Below are 21,042 nucleotides of genomic sequence, written 5' to 3'. Positions count from 1 at the left end.
TTGCATCCAACTTTTGGAATTTTGCCATAACTGTGCACTGTCTGCATTCTGAGTTACTTGCTATTTTTCTTTGAGTTGCTTCACATTTGTGAACTTAAGTGGATTTAAACGGAGGATTTTAAAAATATCACAGGCTTTAATAAACCACAAAAATCACTTTTTCTAAGTTAAAAGTAATTGGAAGAATAAATAAAATAAAAACAAATCAGTGTTGTTCAATGGCAGCAAGATGCCAAAGTCTCCGGCCCCAAAGCCTTCTCTGGCTCTCAGAGAACCATCTCTGACCACCTGCGCCACTCCTCTTCTGCTTCAAACCACTGTCCTTCCAGCCCGAGGGAGCTTTCCAATGACAAGCATGCCTACTAGAATGGCCATAGTGAAAACACAGTTACTCATAAGCGTTGGTGGGGATGTGGAGAAATGAGAACCCTCACATGCTGCTGGTGGGATTGTAAAATGGTGTGGACACTCTGGAAAACAGTCTGGCAGTTCTTCCAAAGGTAAACATAGAGTTACCATGTGACGCAGCCATTCCAGTCCTAGGGGTATACCCAAGACAACTGAACCCGTGTCCACTCAAAAACGTATACAGCAATGTTCACAGCAGCATTATTCATAATAGCCAAAACGTAGAGACCACTTTAATGTCTATCAACTGATGAATGGATAAGTAAAACGGAACATCATTTGCCCATAAAAAGGTACAAAACACTCATATATGCGACAAATGGGTGAACCTTGAAAACATCATGCTAAGAAAAAGACTCCAGACACAAAGGACCACAAATTGCTTGATTCTACTTAGATGACATGTCCAAAATAGCAAGTCTACACAGGCAAAAAGTAGACTCATGGTTATCTGGGGTTATCTGGGAGGCTGAGGGAAGACTGGGAGTGACTGTTGACAGGGATGGGGGTTCTTTTTGGGGTGATAGGAAATTTCTAAAATTGATTGTAGCAGTGACTGCACAACTTTGTGGGTATACTAAAACCCACTGAACCGCACACTGTAAAGGGCTGAACTGTATGCTGTGTGAATTATATCCAAATCGTCCATTATTAAAATAATGAAAGCAGAATATGTCACTCTGCTTAAGTCCCTGCAGTGGCCACCCTTGTCATTCAGCATAGAGCACAAAGTCCCTACTCAGGCTTTCAGGAGCCTGTGGCTGCCCTTCTGATCACATCTCTGCAGCCCAGTTCCTTGATGACTCTAAGCCATGTCGTTGGCTTCTGCCTTGGAGCCGTTGGACTTGACTTTTCCTTCTTCCCGGAATGCTGCCCTCACATACCCAGAGGGCCTACTCACTCACTTTCCTTAGATCTCGGCATACCTTAGGGTCCTTGGTCACCTAGTCATCAAGGGCTCCCTGACCCCCTTACCTAAAATGGTACCCCCACCCCATCACTCTCTATTTCCCTTTCCTGCTCCATTCTTCTCCAAGCACTGGTCATCTTCTCATCTTTTGACCACAATGCATTTTACTCATTTGTTTGTTTATTATTTGTGTCCTCCAACTCCACCCCCAACCAAATGTAAGTTCCACGGAGGCAGAGACTTTAATTTTTTTGGTCTTATTTGTAATTGTATTCACAGCCTGGTATATAATTGCCATGCAGTCAATATTTATTGAATAAAAGGAATGATGAAAAGTGCGTATGATTAATCTCAAGTTTACAGATGAGGAGAACAAAGCCTGGCATTCACATGTTAAGTTAGTAAACACTGACAGGGCATCCACCACAGACCATGCCCAGGCCCTGGGGATATTAGGTGGCGAAATTCTGTAGAACTCGGTAGGACCATGAGGACCGGGTTGAAGTCTCTAGATGTGATGTGATAGAAGCCAGTTCAGATTTTGCATCAGGGAAATTATTCCACCAGAATCTGACAAGAGATGGATTAGATCTTAGGGGTGTGGGGAGCTGGAAAGCAGTGGGGTTGTTCAGACAGTGCTTCTCAACCGCAGCTGCATGTTTGGGAGCTCTCGAAAATCCTGATGCCCAGGCCACATCACAGACAACTAAATCAGACTCTCTGAGGGTGGAGCCTGGGCGTCCGCATTTCTACAGCTTCCCAGGTGATTCCAATGTGCAGCCAGGGCCGAGAACCACGGTGTTAGAGGGTTACAGGAGGGCAGGTGGCCCTTGTTATCTGAGGGTAACGAGCATTGGGAAACCACCTCTTGAGTGAATACACTCCAACTGTTGACAATTCTTGTAATATTTGAGAGGGTCTGGTCCTGGAGACTCCCTGCTATTTTACTTTGTTTAAGGCTCTGTGGTAAAGTCATATTTCCATATCTAATGAACACAAACTATAATAAAACATACACTGTGAGCCATTACCCTGCAGTGGTTAGGCATGTGGGGTCTGGAGCTATACTACTGGGATCTGAATCCCACCTTAATAGCTGTGTGTCCTTGGATAAGTTACTCAAGCTCTCTGTACATTCTTTGCAAAATGGGAGTATATTAGGACCTACCTCCCGGGGTCATTTAAGTGTTCAATGAGTTCACATAAAGCTCTTAGGACAGAGCCTGGCACAGAGCAAGCACTCCGTGAAGGCTGGCTATTATTATTCATTAATAAATAAGATGGAAAACCAACATTCCTTGAACATTTGACATAGATCACAAAATTGATTAAATTTCTTTGAACAATATAACCTGCAATTATCAAGTTTAGTAAAGCTGATTCTTTTGAATGGTTCAAGCATATTAAACAGCAGATCAAATATACACAAATTCATTGTGGATGGGACTTTCCAATACTCTTACACCAAGATCGGTTACAAAAGTGCTGACCTCCTGGAAGTTACTTTATTTCTTATTCATAGTTTTAGCAAATCATACTTTTAAACAATTCATAGATAGGACAATAGAAATCACATAGTCTGAGCACCAGAGATAAAAAAGACTGAAAAAATGAACAGAGCCTTGGGGATCTGTGGGGTTATAACAAATGGTCTAACTTTTGTGTCATTGGAGTTCTGAAAAGAGAGGAAAAAGAGGACAGGGCATAAAAGTATTAAAAGAAATAATGGCTGAAAATTTCTCAAATTGGGCAAAAGAAAAAACCTTCACACTCAAGAAGCTGAGTGAACTTTAAACAGGATAACTAAAAGAAATCCACCCCAAGATATATCATAGTCCAACTTCTGAAAACTAAAGGCAAAGAAAAACTCCTTGAAAGCAGTGAGACAGAAATGATGCTTTACCTCTAGAGGGAAAACAATCCAGATGACGGTCGATTTCTCACCAGAATCCATCAAGTCCAGAAAGAAATGGCATAAGACTTTTCAAATGCTGAAAGAGAAGGACCCTATATCTAGTGAAAATATCCTTTAGGAATAAAGGGGAAATCAAGACCTTCTCAGATGAAGGCAAATTAAGAGAATTTGTTGTCAGTGGACGTACTCCAAAAGAATGACTAAAGGAGTTTCTCTAAACAGAAAGGAAACAATAAACAAATGACTACAGGATCATCAGGAAGGTAGAAAGAACATAGGAAACAAAAATATAAGTAAATGCAATAAGCTCTTTTTTCTCTTGGGTTTTCTAAACTATGTTTAATGATTGAAGCAAAAATTATAACATGATGTGGTTCTGAATGTATGAGGAGAAAATATAAGATAATATTATAATGGGCTAAGTTAAAGGGACGTAAAGGGAGGTAAGGTGTCTACACTTCACTGGAATTGGTACCAGTAGACTGTGATAAGTTATGCACACACCGTGTAAGACCCAGAGCAAGCACTAAAAAACCCATACAAAGAAATGCACTCAAAATCACTATATAAAAATCAAAGTGGAATTTGAAAAAATGTCCAAGTAACCCACAGGAAGACAGGAAAAAGAAAATAGAGAAATAGACAGAGATAGAGAGAGAAGATACGGAGAACAGAACGGCAGATTTAAGCCCTGACATATCAACAATTACATTAAATGTAAACGGTCTAAAAACACTAATTAAAAGATAGAGGTTGGCCGAGTAGATTTAAAAGCATGACCCAACTATATGCTGTCTGCAAGAAACTCACTTCAAATATAATGATACATGCATGTTGAAAATGAAAGGATGGAAAAAGATATATCAGACAAATGTTAATCAAAAGAAAGCAGAAGTGTCTGTATTAATGTCAAATAAGGTAGACTTTGGAGCAAAGAAAGTTACCAGAGACAAAGAGAAACATTCTATAACAATAAAGAAGTCAATCTACCAAAAGATTTAGCGACCTTAAATGTGTATACACCAAACAACAGAACTGCAAAATACAGGAAGCAAAAACTGATAGAGTTGAAAGGAGAAATACACAAATGTACAATTACAGTTTGAGACTTAAATGCCCCAATAATTGATAGAACAACAAGACAGAATCAGCAAGGATATAGAAGAACTCAGAACTACCATCAAACAACAGAATCTGGTTGACACCGAGAGAACAGTCCACCCAGCAACAGTGAATACACATTCTTTCGAGTGACCGTGAAACGTACAGCAGGATAGTTATGCTGAGCCACAATACAAACCTCAACAAAGTTAAAAGAATTGCAGTCTTACAGGGTGATGGTTCTTTGACCATAATGGAATCAAATTATAAACCAATAACAGAAAGATAATAGGAAAATCTCCAAACACTTAGAAACTTAAACAACTCACTTCTAAATAAACCATGGGTCAAAGAAGAAGTATCGAGGGAAAATAAAAAATACATTGAACTGAATAATAATGAAAATACAACATGTAAAATTTGTGGGACACCACTAAACCAGTGTAGAAAGGTGAATTTTTATTATTAAATGCATACATTAGAAAAGAGGAAAAATCACAAGTCAATAATCTAAACTCCCACCTCAATATCCTAGAAAAAGAAGAGTGAACAGAAGGATGGAAAAAAGAAAGATAAGACCAGAAATCAGTGAAATTAAAAATACAAAAAAAAACTTCTAAAAGTTGGCTCTTTGAAAAGAGAATTACATTGAAAAATCTCTAGTAAGATTGACAAAGAGAAGTGTAAGTTAAATGAATGAATCAGGAATGAATGAATGAATAAATCAGGGCTATCACTTTAGAACCTGTAGACATCAAAAGGGAATACAACAAACTCTACACACTGAAATTTGACAACTTAGATGAATGGACCAACTCCTCGAAAACACAAATTACCACAGTGGATCCAATATGGAACAGATAATTCAAATAGCCCTATAACTATTAAGGAAATTGAATTAAAAACCTTCAAAAAAGAAATCTCCAGGGCTAGATGGTTTCCCTGGGGAATTCTAATAAATACTTAAACAAGAATTAACACCAATTCCATACAATCTGTTCTAGAAAAAGGAGGAGAAGGGAATAATTCCCAATTCATTTTATGAGGCTAGTATTATCCAGATACCCAAACCAGACAAGCACAATAAAAAAGGGAAAACTACAGACAATCTCTCTCATGATTACAGATGCAAAATATTAGCAAATAGACTTCAATAAAATATAAAAATAATTATACGTCATGACTAATTGGTATTTTCCCCAGGGATACAAGGCTGGTTCAATATTTGAAAACCAATAAATGCAATTCATCATATTAATAAGCTAAAGAAGAAAAATCACTTGATCATATCAATTGATGACAAAAGAAAAAGCATTTGATAAAATTCAACACCCATTCATGATAAAAACTCTCAGAAAAATGGGAATAGAGGAAAACTTTCTCAATTTGATAAGGAGCAGTTAGGAAACATCTACAGCTAACATTATACTTAATGGTGAAAGACTGATTGCTTTCTCCCTAAGATTGTGAACCATGCAAGAATGTCCATTCTCATACTCTTACTCAACCATAGGGCTTGAAGTTCTAGCCAGTGCAATAAAGCAAGAAAAGTAAATAAAGCATGCAGATCAGAAAGGAAGAAATAAAACTGTCCTTATTTGCAGACAACATGATTATCTATGTGGAAAGTCCCAAATCTGAGGAAAAAACTCCTAGAAGTAATAAATAAATTGAGCAAAGTTGCAAGATACAAGATAAACATACAAAATTCGGTTTTATTTCTATATACTAGCAGTGGATATATGGGCACTGAGAAAATAAATACCATGTACATTGCTCAAAAAATGTAATACTTATGTGTAAATCTAACAAAACATGCATGGGACATTTAGGCTGAAAAATACAAAATACTGACCAAAGAAATCAAAGAAGATCTACATAATTGAGACACATGCCATGTTCACGGATTGGAGGACTCACCACAGCAAAGATGTCAGTGCTTCTCAAATTGATATACACATTTACTGCAATTCCCACCAATATCCCAGCAAGAATTTTTGTAGATATAGACAAGATTATTCTAAAAATTTACATGGAAATGCAAAGGAACTAGAATAGCAAAAACAATTTTGAAAAAGAAGAATAAAGCGGGAGGAATCAGTCTCCCCAATTTCAAGACATTCTATAGTTAACAGTCATCAAGACTGTGTGGCATTGCTAGAGGGATAGACAGTTCTATCAATGGAACAAAATAGAGAATCCAGAAATAGAGCAATCAAATATGCCCAATTGATTTTTTCTTCTTTTCTGAGGAAGATTTTCTGAGCTAACATCTGTTGCCAATCTTCCTCTTTTTTTTTGTGCTTGAGGAAGATAAGTCCTGAACTAACATCTGTGCCAATCTTCCTCTACTTTGTCTCTGGGTTTCCACCATAGCATGGCTGACAATGGGTGTAGGTCTGGCCGGGACCCCAACTGTGAACCCCAGCCCCAAGTGGAGCACACGAGCTTAAACACTGCTCCATGGGGCACCCCCAAATTGATTTTTGATAAAAGTGCAAAAGCCATTCAATGAAATAAAGATAATTTTTAAACAAATGATGCTTCAGCAATTGGTCAGTGATAGAAAAAAAAAAAAAACACCTTACCCCAAGTCTCACACTTTATATAAAAATTAACTCATGAACTTAAATATAAAACATAAAACTGTAAACTATCAAAATTCTCCTGTAAAAAATATGAGAAAATCTTCAGGATCTAGGGCTATACAAAGAGTTTGCCACAACGTATGATCCAAAAAAAGGAAAAATTGATAAATTTGATTCCACCCAAATTATAAATGTTTGCTCTGTGAAAGGCTCTGTGAAGAGGATGAAAAGACAAGCTATAGACTGGGAGAAAGTATTTGCAAACAACATACCTGACAAAGGACAGCTATCTGTCCCCTGTAAAGTACTCTCAAAACTCAACAGCAGAAAACAGTCCAAGTAGGAAATTGGCAAACGATAGGAAGAGACAGTTCACCAGAGGGTATACAGATGGCAGATAAGCACGTGAAAAGATGTTAAACATCATTAGCCATTAGGAAAATATAAATTAAAACGACAATGAGGTAGCTCTACACCCTTATCAGAACGGCTAAAATAAAAAATAGTGCCAACGTCAAATGCTGGCAAGAATGTGGAAAATGAAATCAGTCATACGTTGTTAATAGAAATGTAAAATGGTGCAAACACTTTGGAAAACAGTTTGGCAGTTTCTTAGAAAACTAAGGATGCAACCACCAGACAACCCGGCAATTGCACTCCCGTGCATTCATCCCAGAGGAACGAAAAGGCTCCTGCAGGCTCCGTCCGACCTGCAGGTGACCGGGCGTCTCTGGGAGAAAATGAGAATAACAGTACCTGCAAGAACAATTCCGGCTGAGCGCATGCTCTGCGCCAGGTACTGTGCTAAGCACGTTAGTTGCATCATCTCAGTTAAACTTCCCAGCGGACCTCTTGTCTGGTGGAGACCATCGCTGTCATCGCCCCCACTGCCTGGACGAGTAAACTGAGGCTCAGAGGCCGCCGCTCAAGACAGAGTCAGCATCTGAGTCCAGGTCACACTGGCAGCGCTTGAGTCCCCACGTTGTCACGGGCGAGTAAACCGCGGCGCGGAAAGGTTAAGCCAGCGCCCCGCCGCGGAGCTGGGCCGCCGCGGGTTTGAGCCCGGGGCCCCGCCGCCCTCGGGGCTGGAGTCTGCTTCCCGAGTCCTCGCGCCCAACTTTCCCGGACGTCCCCGGCCCCTTCCACCGGCCCGAGCAGGCGCCACCCGCGTCCTGCGGCGGGAGCGGGCGGAGGGCGGGCCCCGCCGCGTCCCCTCCCCCGGCCGCCGGGCTTTAAGCGGGCGCGGGCCGGGCGCGGGCAGTCCGGGCGGCGCGCTCGCTCCGCTGCGCTCCGGCCACGATCGCGCAGATGGCGGCGCTGGCGGCGCTGGCCAAGAAGGTGTGGAGCGCGCGGCGGCTGCTCGTGCTGCTCTTCGCGCCGCTCGCGCTGCTGCCGGTGGTCTTCGCCCTCCCGCCCAAGGTAACGCGTCCGCTGCCTGCGCCCCCGGGCCCCCCGGGACCCCGGGGGCCGCGCCTCGCAGCACCCTCTGCTCCCCAGCCGCTGGCGTCCCAGGCTAGACCGCTTCGCCAGACCCCTTCGGCCCTCTCCCCTTTACCCTGCCGTGGGCCGCTGTGAACCCCCCCAAGCAGTGTCCCCCTGTCCCAGCTGTTCTTGGAGCCCGGGTCCCACCCGGCCGTCTGGATCTTCTCACTTTTACAGGACTGATTCCTCTTTGTTGAGCTCCAACTATGTGCTGGGCGCTGTGTTGCACATTTCACTTGATAATCACAAGGAACGCTAAATGAATGCCAAGCTGTGTGACTTGGGGCAAGTCGCTTAACCTCTCTGAACTTCAGTTTATGCCTATGTAAAAATGGGGGAAGTGATAGTGCCAATCCATATCCATCCAGGGTTGTGAATGTTAAATGAGGCAATATATGTCAATCTCTTAGAACTGAGCTTGGTACACAGTAAGTGCCTAGTAATGCACTGGCTGGTCTTATTCCAGGCGTCTTACATGATGGGGACAGCCAAGATTTAATCAATGCTTACCTGGAGCAAGGTGCAGTGCTGAGCTTTGCCTTACAGTGCATCATGTCATTCAACCTCTCAGTGCCCCTCAGAGGGCAGAATTATTTCCCCCATTTCTGGCAGAAGAGAAGTGAGGATCAGAGAGATCAACTGACTTGCTCAGAATCACACAGCAAGCAACTGAGTGGGGATTCAGTCCTGGATTGTCAGACTCCAGAACCCGACCTGTTTCTAGACTCTGAAAGAAAGTAGTCCATAGAAGATCAAAGGCTGTGGACTGAGTCCTGCGTGTCATGACAAAAATCAATACCAGTGGGGGCTGGAAGAAGATGGGACCCCGGGTTCCTGTTGGGTCCCTAACCTGTGCCCAGCCCATCCAGGGCATAATGGGAAGGCACTAGGTTCGTAAGACAAGGCTTCTACCTGCAGGAAGTTGCTTTACCATCCCTTAATGAGACATTAGATGTTGATAAAAATAGAAGTAAAGAGAGGGTGTACTTTAGTGCTGTATTACCCAGACTCCATCAGCGGAGACCAGGGGAGCCGTGAGAGGTGTTCAGAGAGGGCTGCCTGGAGGAAGGGGCCCTCCTTGGGCGCCGGGAGTGAGGAGGTGATACCAGGTGGTGCCAAGGAGATCCAGGGCTAATACACCGCAAGTTCTTTAGTGTGGAACTATCCAAGCTGTTAGGCTTTCCTGACCTGGCAGAGAAAAACGACAAATGCCAGCATCAGGAGTAGGTCACTTTTTCAAAAACCAGCTCATCCGGGGCGACTTGCTGACCTCAGGACCTCGGACAAACCTTTCTTCTTTGGGTTTCGCTGTCTTTGTCTGTCACATGGGGCGATTGCCATGCTAGCCCCCAGAATCGCTGTGAGGGTTGAGCGAGGAAGTCACCTGGCTTTGTGAGGCATCGTTGGTGGAAGGACGGATGGTCTGCGAGGTCCCAGGTGGAGCTCTGGGGACAAAGAGATGAAACACACAGGCCTCCGTCTCCGCGGCAGGGGCTTCTGAAAGCTTCCCTCTGCTCTGCCCTCTAGCAGGAGCTGGGAACCCGGGGCAGATCCCAGTGTGACGGGGCCAGAGCGTACAGCATTTGAGGGGCTCTCTTTAGGAAAAAGTGTGCAGCTTTGCAATGCGAAATTCACTACAGGGCTTGGCAGGGCGTCGGGGCTTAAGCTTCATCAGCTTTGCAGTGAATCCGCTTCCGGGTGAACCCTGACGCGCACAGATGATGGGGAGTGCCTGTAGCCCCTGCTGCGGCGGTCACCCTCATAAGTAAGGTGTTCCATTGAATGCTCAAGTCATACTATGTGCCAGGCACCATGCGAAGGGCTTCTCAGGCCTTGTCCCATATGATGTCCACATAACCAGGGAGGCAGCTGCTATCAGCATCCCTATTGAACAAGTGGCGAAATGGAAGTTCAGCAAGGGTAGGTGACTTGCCCAAGGTCACACAGCCTGTACAAGCTGGAATGCGGTCTGTACTCCTAACCACTGTGCTGAGCATCCTTTCCTTATTCATAATTCAGTTAGAACCTCTCCTGGTCCCCTCTGGTTCCCTGGTGGGAGCTTTTGTGTGGCCCTTGATGTCACTACCTCTTTAAGTGGCTCATAAACCAGGGCCTGCTCCCAGGAGGCAGGTCTGGCTTCTTGGGAGACCTTAGCCTCCCTCAAAATCTGTATCAGCATACGCGAAGCCCCCTCCCCCACATAATAATATATAGAGAAAATTATCATCATTATATTCTTGGATTTGCATAATGACATGTTTCTCAATCTAATGTACAAGGTCAATAAAAGTATCCTTAGAGAACATTGAACAGAGGACATTGCCGTTTTTATTGATCTGTGACATGCATTTAAAGAAAACAGAGTGGGTGTACTCTGCAAACACAGCTTCCAGATAATTCCCGGATCTTAGCCAGTTTTAGCCCTGTGATGACCTCCCCAGACAAAGGCCGGTGGTCTAACTGAAAACCATGGTGTTTGCCGCACAAATGCAGCCTCAGTGCAAGTGTCCTCGGTGTCCACCCCACCCCCGGCGTCAGGTTGCCACTCCTAAGCGTCTCTTACCAGAAACTCTGGACCCCCCGTACGGGTCATGTTGTACAGGTGGAGTCCTAGAAACTTTTGCAAAATCGCAGATATCAGATAAGGACAGAAGTGTGAGATGCTTGGGCATTTCCATTTGCCTCTTGTTGGGTCCTGGTTTTCCAGCTTGATGGCGTCTCCAGGCCACCACTGCTCTAGTGTTCTGGGCATCTGTGTGGTTGGAAGGGTTGGCCCTCATGCACCTGTGCCTGGGTGACTGGTGAGCTGGTCTGCAGGGCAGAGCTGGGGGAACAATTCTTACATTATATCCTCCTGGCTCAGGACCGTAGTCAGCAGGGACAGGAAGGAGTGGGGTGCTCTTCTGGAATGCAGTGGCTGCAATTTCTAGCGCCACGGGAGAGCTCAGCTCTTGCTGTGAAGAGTGCTGGAGACTTAGGAAGTCAGGGCGCCGCTGGAGGGACAGCCTCCTGGTTTTCCAAGAATGGCCATCCTGGGAGTTGGAGGTTTGGAGAGTGGCCGTGGGCAGTGGTGGGTACAGACGAGACTGTGAAAGCAGGTTTGCCAGTAAGCTCCAGCCCCAAGTGTTTGCAGAGAAGTCCTGCTTCCTTTCCTGCCTGGCCCCCACTCAACGCAAATTAAGCTGGACTGACCATCTGGCCAAGATGAGTTGTTACAGTGGGTACCCACAGGTGACTCTTTCTGAGGATGCTTTGAGGAGGAGGAGTTCTGCGGTGTTCTAGGCAGGACTGCTACAGAGTGTTGTGCAGGCTGTGCACTGCACAAAGGGCCTTGAGGAGGCAAGTGAGACTGAACCAGTCTGTGCTGCACACGCCGAGCTGTGCACCGTGGTGCTGGATCCGCCTGAGGAAGGGCCCCTCTTCGTGTTGCACAAAGGTATGAGCTCTGGCTGGCAGCAGACTTGTTCTGGGCTGGCGGATCTTCTCAGGGGATGGTAGTACACCTGTAAGGTCAGGGCTCACTTTCTTCCTTTTGTCTGATTCTTGGGTGGGGGGATTTAAGTGGGTGACCAGGAATGTGGTCATTTCATCCCCAGTTTTGAGTCTTTGGCATCAGAACTGGGTTTTCATCCCACATACTTGCTCTGTGACCTTGGGCAAGTCCTACTCCTCTGGGCCTCCGTGTCTTCATTTATAGCGTGGCTGTAATGTCGCCTTCCTCCCTGGCTAGTATTTGGGCACGATGAAATCGTAGACTGTGCCTGCACGTAACTTCTTCCGTGTATCCAGTGCTCAAGGTGTGCTCTCACACTCCCATTCTGCAGACGAGGAAGCTGAGACTCAGAGCAGTTAGTGATGGACAGAGCGTGGGCATAGAGTTGGGCAGACCTGGGTCGGGGTCTCGGCTCTCAGCTATGAGACGGGGTAGCCTGGCTGGGAGACTTAGGATTTCCGAGCCTCGGTTTCCACACTGTGAAGTGGAGAGGCCTCCCGCCCCCAAAGGGCTACTATGAGACTCAGTTACGGGACGATACAGAAATTGTCCAGTGCGATGCCAAACAGAGAGTGAGAGTTTATGATAATAATAACTGCGGACCTTTTTTTTTCACGTTTATCCTATGCTTTTTTCCATGTCTTTCACATTTAGCTCATTTACTCTTCACATCGGCCTTAAGAAGTAGGAATAATGATTATCCCCGTTTTTATAGATAAGGAAAGTGAGGCACAGAGCAGTTAAGTAATGTTCTCGAGGTCACATAGCTACTAAATATGCTTCAGTCACTTCTCCTCATTCTTGGTCCTGGATTTTGGAAGATGGGGTGGCCAGGATTCTGAGAGGCCCACGAGCCTCCGTCTAATGGGAGTTTCCTCGGAAACACCCTGTGGATCGAACACCTTCTCTGGGCAGACACTGCCTAGCGCTTTTAACTTGCACCATCTCACTGAACCCCAGAGAGCTCGGACGGGGGATTTGTCCACATGCACCCCAAAATGGAGTGCGGTCTGGTTTGGTTTCCATCATCCGAATACCACCCACATCATTTTGGCCAGGTCCCCTTACCCCTTCATATGCTCCCATTATTTCCCAATTTTTTACATGGATGCCTTATTGCCCTCCCCTCCTTTTAAAAAAACTTGAATACAATAACTTAAAAAGGAAATTTTATGTCAGAACCATGTATGGAAAACCAGGATCATGAATGACTAATAGAAGAAAACTAGCAATAAATAAATAAACGTCCAATGTTAGTTGGCTACCTACTGCCGCCTGCTTGAAGCCAAGGGCCTGAGCCCCATCCTTTCTTTGTTACAAATGGAAGGAAATGATCAAGAGAGGTGTTTAAGACAAGCTAGTGCCGAATTGAGACTGTTTTGGAAGGAATGAGAGGAAGAGAGAATCAGAAGAGGAGTGACCTCACTGTTCCTTACTGACCTTCTCTGAATGGTCTGAAGTCTTCCAAAGTTGGCCTTTCATCTCAAGAAATACTGGACACGCTGCCTGTGTATGTGTCTCGTCTGGAGATTCTCGAGGTTGGCTGTCAGCCTGGCTGCTTGGTTTCCTCGACTGTAAACTGAGGGGGCTCCTAGATGACCTTCTTTTCCCCATGACACTCGGTCGCTGTCAAGTGAAGGAAATCTCCCAGCATGTGGTTGGTGGAACAGCGGCCCATCAAAGACGCCTATGGCCTAGTTCCCTGGAGCTGTGCATGTTATCTTACGTGGAGGAGGGGCCTTGGCTCATGTGATCCAGCTAAGGATCCCGAGATGAGGAGATTATTCTGATTATCCAGGTGGACCCAATGTAATCACAAGGGTCCTTACAAGAGGGAGGCGGGAGGGTCAGAGTCAGAAGGCAGCATGGTCTGGGCCCACAAGCCAAGGGATGCAGGCGGCCTCTGGAAGCTGGAGAAGGTGAGGAAGGGACTCTTCCGGAGCCTGCAGAAGGATCCAGCCCTGACGACGGGACGCGTTGAATGGAGCCCAGTGAGTGATTTCAGACTCTGGCCTGCAAAGCTGTAAGAGAACAGCTTTGTGTTGCTCTAAGCCGCTGGGTTTGGGGCACTTAGTTACAGAAGCAACAGGGACGGCATACACGGCAGAACCACATTCACAGACGTGTCCCGTCATGCGTGCCCCCGTTCCCGGGGGGCGAACCCTGGTGTTCAGGGGCAGCCTGGTTTGGTGAAGAAGGTCCAGCCTTGGACTCATCTGGGTGAGCTCAGTTCCAGCTCCCGCCTGAGCCGTGTGATTCCGGAAGTGTTCCCCTCTCCGAACCCTTTTCCCCATCTGAGAAGCAGATTTATTCGTGGTCCTTTCCTCTAGAATTTTGTGGTGAAGAAATAGGTTCATATATACAAACGATCCATCTTAGATACCCATACATTTTGTTTCTTTCACAATCTAACCTTTACATATTTTTCCTTGGAGGGCTCTTTGAAGCCAATTGGGGGGGAAATGGGAGACGCTTGTAGCGGTGGAATGGGCTGTGTTGAAACGGTCAGTTCTAAGCCTCAGTTTTCTCATCTGGAGAGGGGGTCTCCTAACACTTCCACCTCACGGTGTGTGGGGATGAAATGAGTTCACACGTTTGAGGTGCTTTGCGAAGTGCTGGCTCGTAGTTAGTGCTCAGTAGATGTCAGCTATTTTCACTGTAATCCCTGTCACCACATTTCAGAACTTAGCGATCGTTCTAGTTTAACTTCCACAAAGAGGAAGCTTCAGGAGGCCTGGAAAAGGAAGTGGGCTGCCTGAGACCTCGCAGCGAATGAGTGGCTGGCGGGGGCGGGCTCCTCCATCCCCTCCCCTTGTCCACTGATCCCCCATCTCAGCCTCGCAGTCATCAACGCTTTAGAATAGCGACATTTCATTTAATCTCTGACGCCTAACTTCTAGGTAAGGGGTGAGGGGACTCTGAGGTCAAGCTCCCTTATTTCTGTTGAGGTCGTCGTAACCCTCAACAAAGGGTAAGAACAGCTCATGTTTATTGATCACGTACTAGGAGCTCTGGCCCGCTGGCTTCCTCTGCTCCAGCCACACTGGCCTTCTTACTATTTCTGAAATATGCCAAGAGTGTTCCACCCCAAGGCCTTTGCACTTGTTCCCTGTGTCTGAACTGCTTTTCCCAGATGTCTGCGAGGCTGCTCCCTCACTTCATTCCTCTTAGTTCAAAGATAAGCCTTCCCTGGCCACCTGTCTGAGGGAGAAAACAGCAAAGCCTTTACACTCCATTCTCCTCCCTGTCTTCTCTTTCTTCCTGGTCTTTATCACTATCTGGAGATATATGATGTATTTAAGGAATGGGCAAGTCAGGGTAAGCAGGTTTAAGATTGGTGAATTTAGATCATTTCAGTGGGCTCTGGGACAAAGGGGCTGTCCCTAGTTGTGAGGTGCCTGGCCCGGGGTGATTAAGGCAGGTGGATAGTGGCCTGGAGTGAGAGAGCCAGTGAAGGAGAGGGTTGGGAGTGGGTTCTGGATGGGTTGGTTTACATTGGAAAAGCACACACACACACACACACACACACACACACATGCACACACATACACACACACAGGTGAGTTGTTTACTATCTCTAGGAATTAGCGAGCCGTGGGAGGGGCTGACCCTCCAGGGTCAGCAAGGTCTCAAGATGTCAGAGCATCACATACAGGAACAAGAAAGTAGGGTTGTTACGATCTCCCCTACTCTTCTCTTCTCTCCCTGCGATCCAGCCTCATGGGCCTTCTTTTGGTTCTTTAAACCTACCAAGCTTGTTCCTGCCTCAGGGCCTTTGCACTTGCTGTTCTCTCTGCCTGGAATGCTCTTGCCTCTGATCTTCCACAGCTGGATCCTTCTGGTCATTCAAGTCTTAGCTCCAATGCATCTCCTCCAAGGAGTCCTCCTTGATTACCCCTTCGCAAGAACACTTGACCTCATCACCCCACAAAATACTCTCTAAAACAGCCTCCTGTTTTATTCCCTCCGTGGCGTACATCTCAATCTGAAGCAATTGTTATTTGTTCACTCTCCGCCTCCCCCATGAGGCTGTGAGCCACATCAGGGCAGGGCCCCTGTCTGTCTTGTTCCCCCAGCATCCCTAGTGCCTAGGACAGTGTCGGGCACACAGGAGGTGCTTGGTAAACAAGTGAGTGAATGAATTTGGATTTGAACCCGGCTGTCTCTGATTTCAGAAGACGTGCATTTTGTAACACCCCAGACTCCTCTCGGTTGATGACGAGCTGTGCTGGAATCAGAGTTTCCAGCCATTTCGTTTTCAGCTGGGAAGGCAGAGGCCCCGAGGGGGCGTGGAGGGACTCTCCCAGCCCGGTGGTCCTGGTGCCCTCCCCGCCCATTTGACCCGTCACCTCGGAACCGCTCTTCTGAGGCTCAGCCAACTTTCCGCTGCCCGGAGCTCCTGCCAGGTGTGTAAACAGGCCCTTGTGATTCCTGGGGAGGTGGCGGGGGGCAGGATTGTGTTTCCTGACCTGGCTCGGCAGGACGGGGCCCTCCGGACGGAGGAGCAGGATTTCCTGACACCCCCACACCTTGAAGACACAAAGTCAGCACCCTTGCTAGGCCGGACCCTGGACAAGTGACACAGGTGCGTGCGAACTGCTCCCCGCAGCTGAGAGGTCAGGGAGGAGGCACGCAGGGCCACGCCACCTCCTGGCAAGTCGTTTCCCTCCCCTGAGCCTCAGTTTCCTCATCCACAAAGTGGGGGTAATGAAACCCACCTGCTGGGAAGACTCAACCGTGCCTGGCGCATAGTAGGTGATCAATAAAGGATGTGGCTGTTGCTTTTACGCACAAAACAGGGATACCAGGCCATCGGCTCTGTCTGCTTGTCCCCGACATTCACAAGGCAGGGACAGCCAATGAGAATGAGCCTGTGCTGGGGGTTTGGGGGGGGGGGGGCTGCGGGTTATGATGCACAGAACAGATCCCCAGTCTGATAAAGACATCGGAAATGCGCTGGGGAGGCCAGCCCGCCCCTGCCACCAGCCCAGGGGTCCCCCTGGCCAGTGCGTTTTGCTCTCCTCTCCTGTGGGGGTCCTTACCAGCAGCCTGGGCTGAGAGGGGGATTTGATTTCAGCCGTGTTAAGCTCTCCTGCAGGAATGTGCCGGTCTCTGGGAGGCTGCATCCAGTTTGTTGATGTCCGGGCCGCATGCCTTATTCATGCCCTCTCTGTCCCCCCGGAGGCCTCCTGAGAGCCGCAGCCAGCACCGCTCTAGCGCTTATTAAGTGCCAGGCACGGTTCACAGCACTCAGGATATGCTTGCTAGCTCATTTATGCTCGCACAGCTCAGTGGGGCACGTGCTGTTATTAGCCACCTTCACAGATGGGGAAACTGAGGCACAGCATGGCTTAGCCACCGGCCCAAGCTCCCACAGCTTGGAAGTGGCGGAGCTGGGGTTCTAACCCTGGCATTCCAGCTCCAGAGTCTGTGCTCTTAGCCACGCTGTGTGACGCAGGGGATGGACCCATTTTACAGATGAGAAGGCCGAGGCTCAGAGAGGGGGAGCCACTTACCAGGCACCTCACAGCCGTTGAATGAGAGGTCGGGCTGGCGTTCGAACCTAGGTCTGCCTTGTTGAAAGCCCACGCTCCTTCATGGCTCAGTGGAAGCAAAGCGGGAAGGAGTGAGTGTGCTGGATGGAGTGGAGGACGTCAAGAAAGGCTGCCCAGAGCAGAGACGTGTCATTCTGATGCTGGAGTAGGAGTTTGGAATTCCCAGGGAGCTCTCTGGAGACAAGAACTAACATGGGTGGTCAAGCATTATGGGTAGGAGCTTGGGTTTGTCTGCTTGGGTTCAAATCCTGACTTTTTCATATGCTGTGTGATCTTGGGCCAGTTACTTAATCTCTCTGTGCCTCAGTTTCCTCATCTGTAAGCGGGTATGAGAATAATCGATGATGCTTGTAAAGGGCTCAACAATTGTTGGCTACCTTCATAGACAAATCACCTGCTGTGTTCTGGGCTCTGGGAAATACTTTAAATCAGTGGTTCTCAAGTGTTTTGCTCCCCAGGAGACATTTGGCAATGTCTGGAGACATTTTTGATTGTCAGAACTCAATGGAGGTGCTGCTGGCATCTGGTGGGTGGAAGCCAGGGATGCTGCTGAACACCCTGCCATGCACGGGACGCCCCACACAGAGAGCTCCCAGGCCCCAAATGTCAGTGATGCTGCAGCTGAGAACCACTGCTCTGAACGCATTCGCTCTTCTGGTCCCCGGACAAGCCTGTGAGGCAGCCCTCGTCCCACTGTCCGTCAAGGGGACGGGGCCTTGGGGAGGGCCGGGCCTGCTCTGGGCACAGGCCTGGAGCAGACGGCCTGCGGGGTGCAGAGGACTGGGAAGCGAGGGCGTTCCAGGGCAGATCAGCCGGGCCCCAGCCTGGCTCAGAGACCGCTAGGCTCCGCGGGAGGCAGCTGGCCCGTCCCCTCTGCCCTCAGGGCTCACAGCGGGCAGAAAGGCCTCTGTCCCTTGGTTGGGAGCAACAACAAGAGAAGCCCTTGTTCACGGCCACCCACAGCCCCGATTGTCCCCTGGCTTTCACATGCCGATCGCACCTTTCTCCCATGACAGGCCGCTTTTCTGGCTGGTTCTGGAGGCCTGGGTGGGGGGAGGGGAGTGCAGGAAATTCTTCCTGCCCCTTTTAACTCTTTCCTGCCCCCTCCTGGCCCCTTGGGCTTCTCTGGAAAGGGCTGGGACTCAGCAGACCTTCTCGTGGTGCCGGAGCCGGGCAATTTACAGCAGAGCCCGAGCCCAGGAGCGTAGGCAGCTGCCTGAGACGGGGCATCCAGCCTGGGGAGCCTAGTGGCAGCCTGCTGCAATACCCTGCCCGCCACCCGTCTCCCGCCTCTGCCTGGGCGCTGGGGAGACTGAGCCCTATTCCCAGAGGACCCTCTCACCCCTGCTGGACTGCCGTCGACCTGGGAGACCTGGCTCCATTTCCTGCTCCTGATCTTTTTCTTCTGTGGGACCTGGACCTCCTCCAGATCTCGGCTTTCCTCCTTCGGAAAAGGGGTCTGTCCAGAATCACCAGGCTCATGTGTCCCCCAGAGTCACTTTCTGAGGAGGAGAGGGCCGCATTGTGAGAGTGTGAACTCCTGTACCAGACTTCCTGGCCTCCAGTCTTGCTCTCCCACTATTTGGCTGTGTGACTTTGGGCAAGTTACTTAGCCTCTCTGTGTCTCAGTTTCCTCCTCTGTAAAATGGGAACACTGATAGGACCTGCATCACAGGGGTGTTGTGAAGATTGGTTCATGCCCCTGAAGGACTTTGGGCTGTGCCTGGTGCATGAGAGGTACCAGGGACATGTCTGCTCCTGGTATCGTTATGACTAGTAGCAAGAGTAGTGTCATTTGCGTTACAAATGCACCTGGGGATCCCATCGCCGGGTCTGGCAGCGCATTCTAGGGCCGAGCCCTGCTCCTGACTGCTCTCGGCATCTTCCCTTTGCTCGTGTGCGGCCTCTTGGGTTCTCTGAGCCTCTGTTTGCTCCCCTACAGGATGGCATAAGGCTCAGCTCCTCGGGGCTTGCAGAGATGGAGCAAGATAGTGCTTATTTAGAGGAAACCCTTGCCCTCTGCCCTTGTGCACGATTGGGGGCATGTAAAGTGGCGCAGCCACTACGGAAAACAGTGTGGGGGGTCCTCAACCACCACAAGATCCAGCAATTCCACCTCTGGGTATTTAGCCAAAGAAAATGAAAACACTAACTGGAAAAAAATACCTGCAGCCCCGTGTCCATTGCAGCATTAGTTACAGTAGCCAAGACACGGAAGCAACCTCAGTGCCCACTGATGGGTGAGTGGATAAAGAATATGTCACACACACACACACACTCACTCACTCACGGACTATTGCTCAGCCATGAAAAAAGAGTGACGTCTTGCTATTTGTGACATGGATGGACCTGGAGAGTATTGTGCTTCGTGGAATAAGTCAGACAGAGAACAGCAAATACCATATGATTTCACTTATATGTGGAATCTAAAAAACAAAACAAACAAAATAAAACAGAAACAGACTCATAGATACAGGAAACAGACTGGTGGTTGCCAGAGTGAGGAGGGGTTGGGGGCCGGGCAAAGTAGGCGAAGGGATTAAGAGGCACACACTTGCCATTAAAGACCATAAGTCATGGGGATGCAATGTACAGCATAAGGAACATAGTCAATAATACTGTGATAACTTTGTATGGTGGCGGATGGTAACGAGACTTAGCGTGGTGATCGTGTCTTAACATATATAAATATCAAATCACTATGATGTACACTTGAAACTAATGGGATATTGTATGTCAACTAGATTCAATTTAAAAAAAGCAGAGAAGGGGGGCGGTGCAAGTTTAGGGTCAGGAAGGTTTCACTGAGAAGGGAACTTTTAAACAAAGACCTGACAGAGGTGAGGGAGTGAGCCCTGAGCATATGTGAAGGAAGAGCATTCCAGGCCAGAGAGCAGCAAGTGCAAAGGTCCTGAGGTGGGAGTATGGTTGGTGCTCAAGAAACATCAAATGGTCTTCCTGGGTCCTTGTGACAGCCCTTCCCAGGAGACGGACCCCTGGCCCCTGATCATGGAGAAACTAAGTTGAAAAGCCCAGATGGGATTTAAAGGCAGACCCCACCCCAATACCTGCAGGTCGGATTTCACTTCAGCCAGAGAAAGTGCAGCCTGGTGGTACAGGCCTCCAAAGGTGTGGGAGGGGCAGTCAGAGGCAGGGGGTAGGTGGAGAAGCCCTGAGTGGGCTTTGGATGCACTCCTCCACCCCATGTTGGGAACAGAAGGACCCTCTGGACAGATGGGGAGATGAGGCCCAGAGAGGGTAAGAAGCTGCACGAGGTCACACAGTGAGTTGGCCTCTTTTTCAGGACAACTTGTTCTGTCCTCCTGGGTCTGAGTCAGGCCACTGGGGGCTCCTGGACCCAGTGCAGCCCCTCCCCGCCCCCACCCCCCTGACTGGCCAATGAATGATTAGTGAGGCCTGGCAGCCGTGGCATGTGAGCCGCCCCAGGAGCACTTTTAATGACGGCTCCAAGCACTTGAACTTGTTACAACTGCTGCTAATGAGTCCAGGGGTCTAAGACGCTGCAGTCCAGAGGAAGGGCAGGAGGCTATGCTCAGAAGTCTCCTGGGGCCAGTCACCCCTCCACCTTC

General features: G+C 48.1%; 2 protein-coding genes across 9 annotated transcripts in view; one reads left to right on the top strand and one right to left on the bottom strand.

Moving 5' to 3' along the window:
• SLC2A10 (solute carrier family 2 member 10) overlaps window positions 1–17,145 on the bottom strand; it is a 55,026-nt gene extending 37,881 nt beyond the window's left edge. The window contains exon 1 of one of the 2 annotated variants that reach the window (XM_070486021.1): window positions 16,940–17,145. The gene's annotated coding sequence lies outside the window, so the exon portion shown is untranslated. Of the gene's footprint in view, window positions 1–7,678; window positions 8,092–16,939 lie in introns of those variants that run through there. The other variant, XM_044748150.2, reaches the window with a different exon arrangement.
• The window catches only part of SLC13A3 (solute carrier family 13 member 3), a 77,061-nt gene continuing 63,977 nt past the window's right edge, over window positions 7,959–21,042 (top strand). Inside the window, exon 1 of one of the 7 annotated variants that reach the window (XM_070486015.1) lies at window positions 7,959–8,341. In XM_070486015.1, coding sequence (XP_070342116.1) covers window positions 8,231–8,341 — 111 coding nt within the window. In that variant the 5' untranslated portion in view covers window positions 7,959–8,230. Of the gene's footprint in view, window positions 8,342–11,610; window positions 11,841–13,698; window positions 13,889–16,338; window positions 16,483–21,042 lie in introns of those variants that run through there. The other 6 variants (XM_070486014.1, XM_070486017.1, XM_044748294.2 and 3 more) reach the window with 6 other exon arrangements.

The sequence above is a fragment of the Equus asinus genome, chromosome 15 (genome assembly GCF_041296235.1).
Source record: "Equus asinus isolate D_3611 breed Donkey chromosome 15, EquAss-T2T_v2, whole genome shotgun sequence".
In the NCBI taxonomy this organism is placed as follows: domain Eukaryota; kingdom Metazoa; phylum Chordata; class Mammalia; order Perissodactyla; family Equidae; genus Equus; species Equus asinus.
This window is presented reverse-complemented; position numbering and strand designations above follow the sequence as displayed.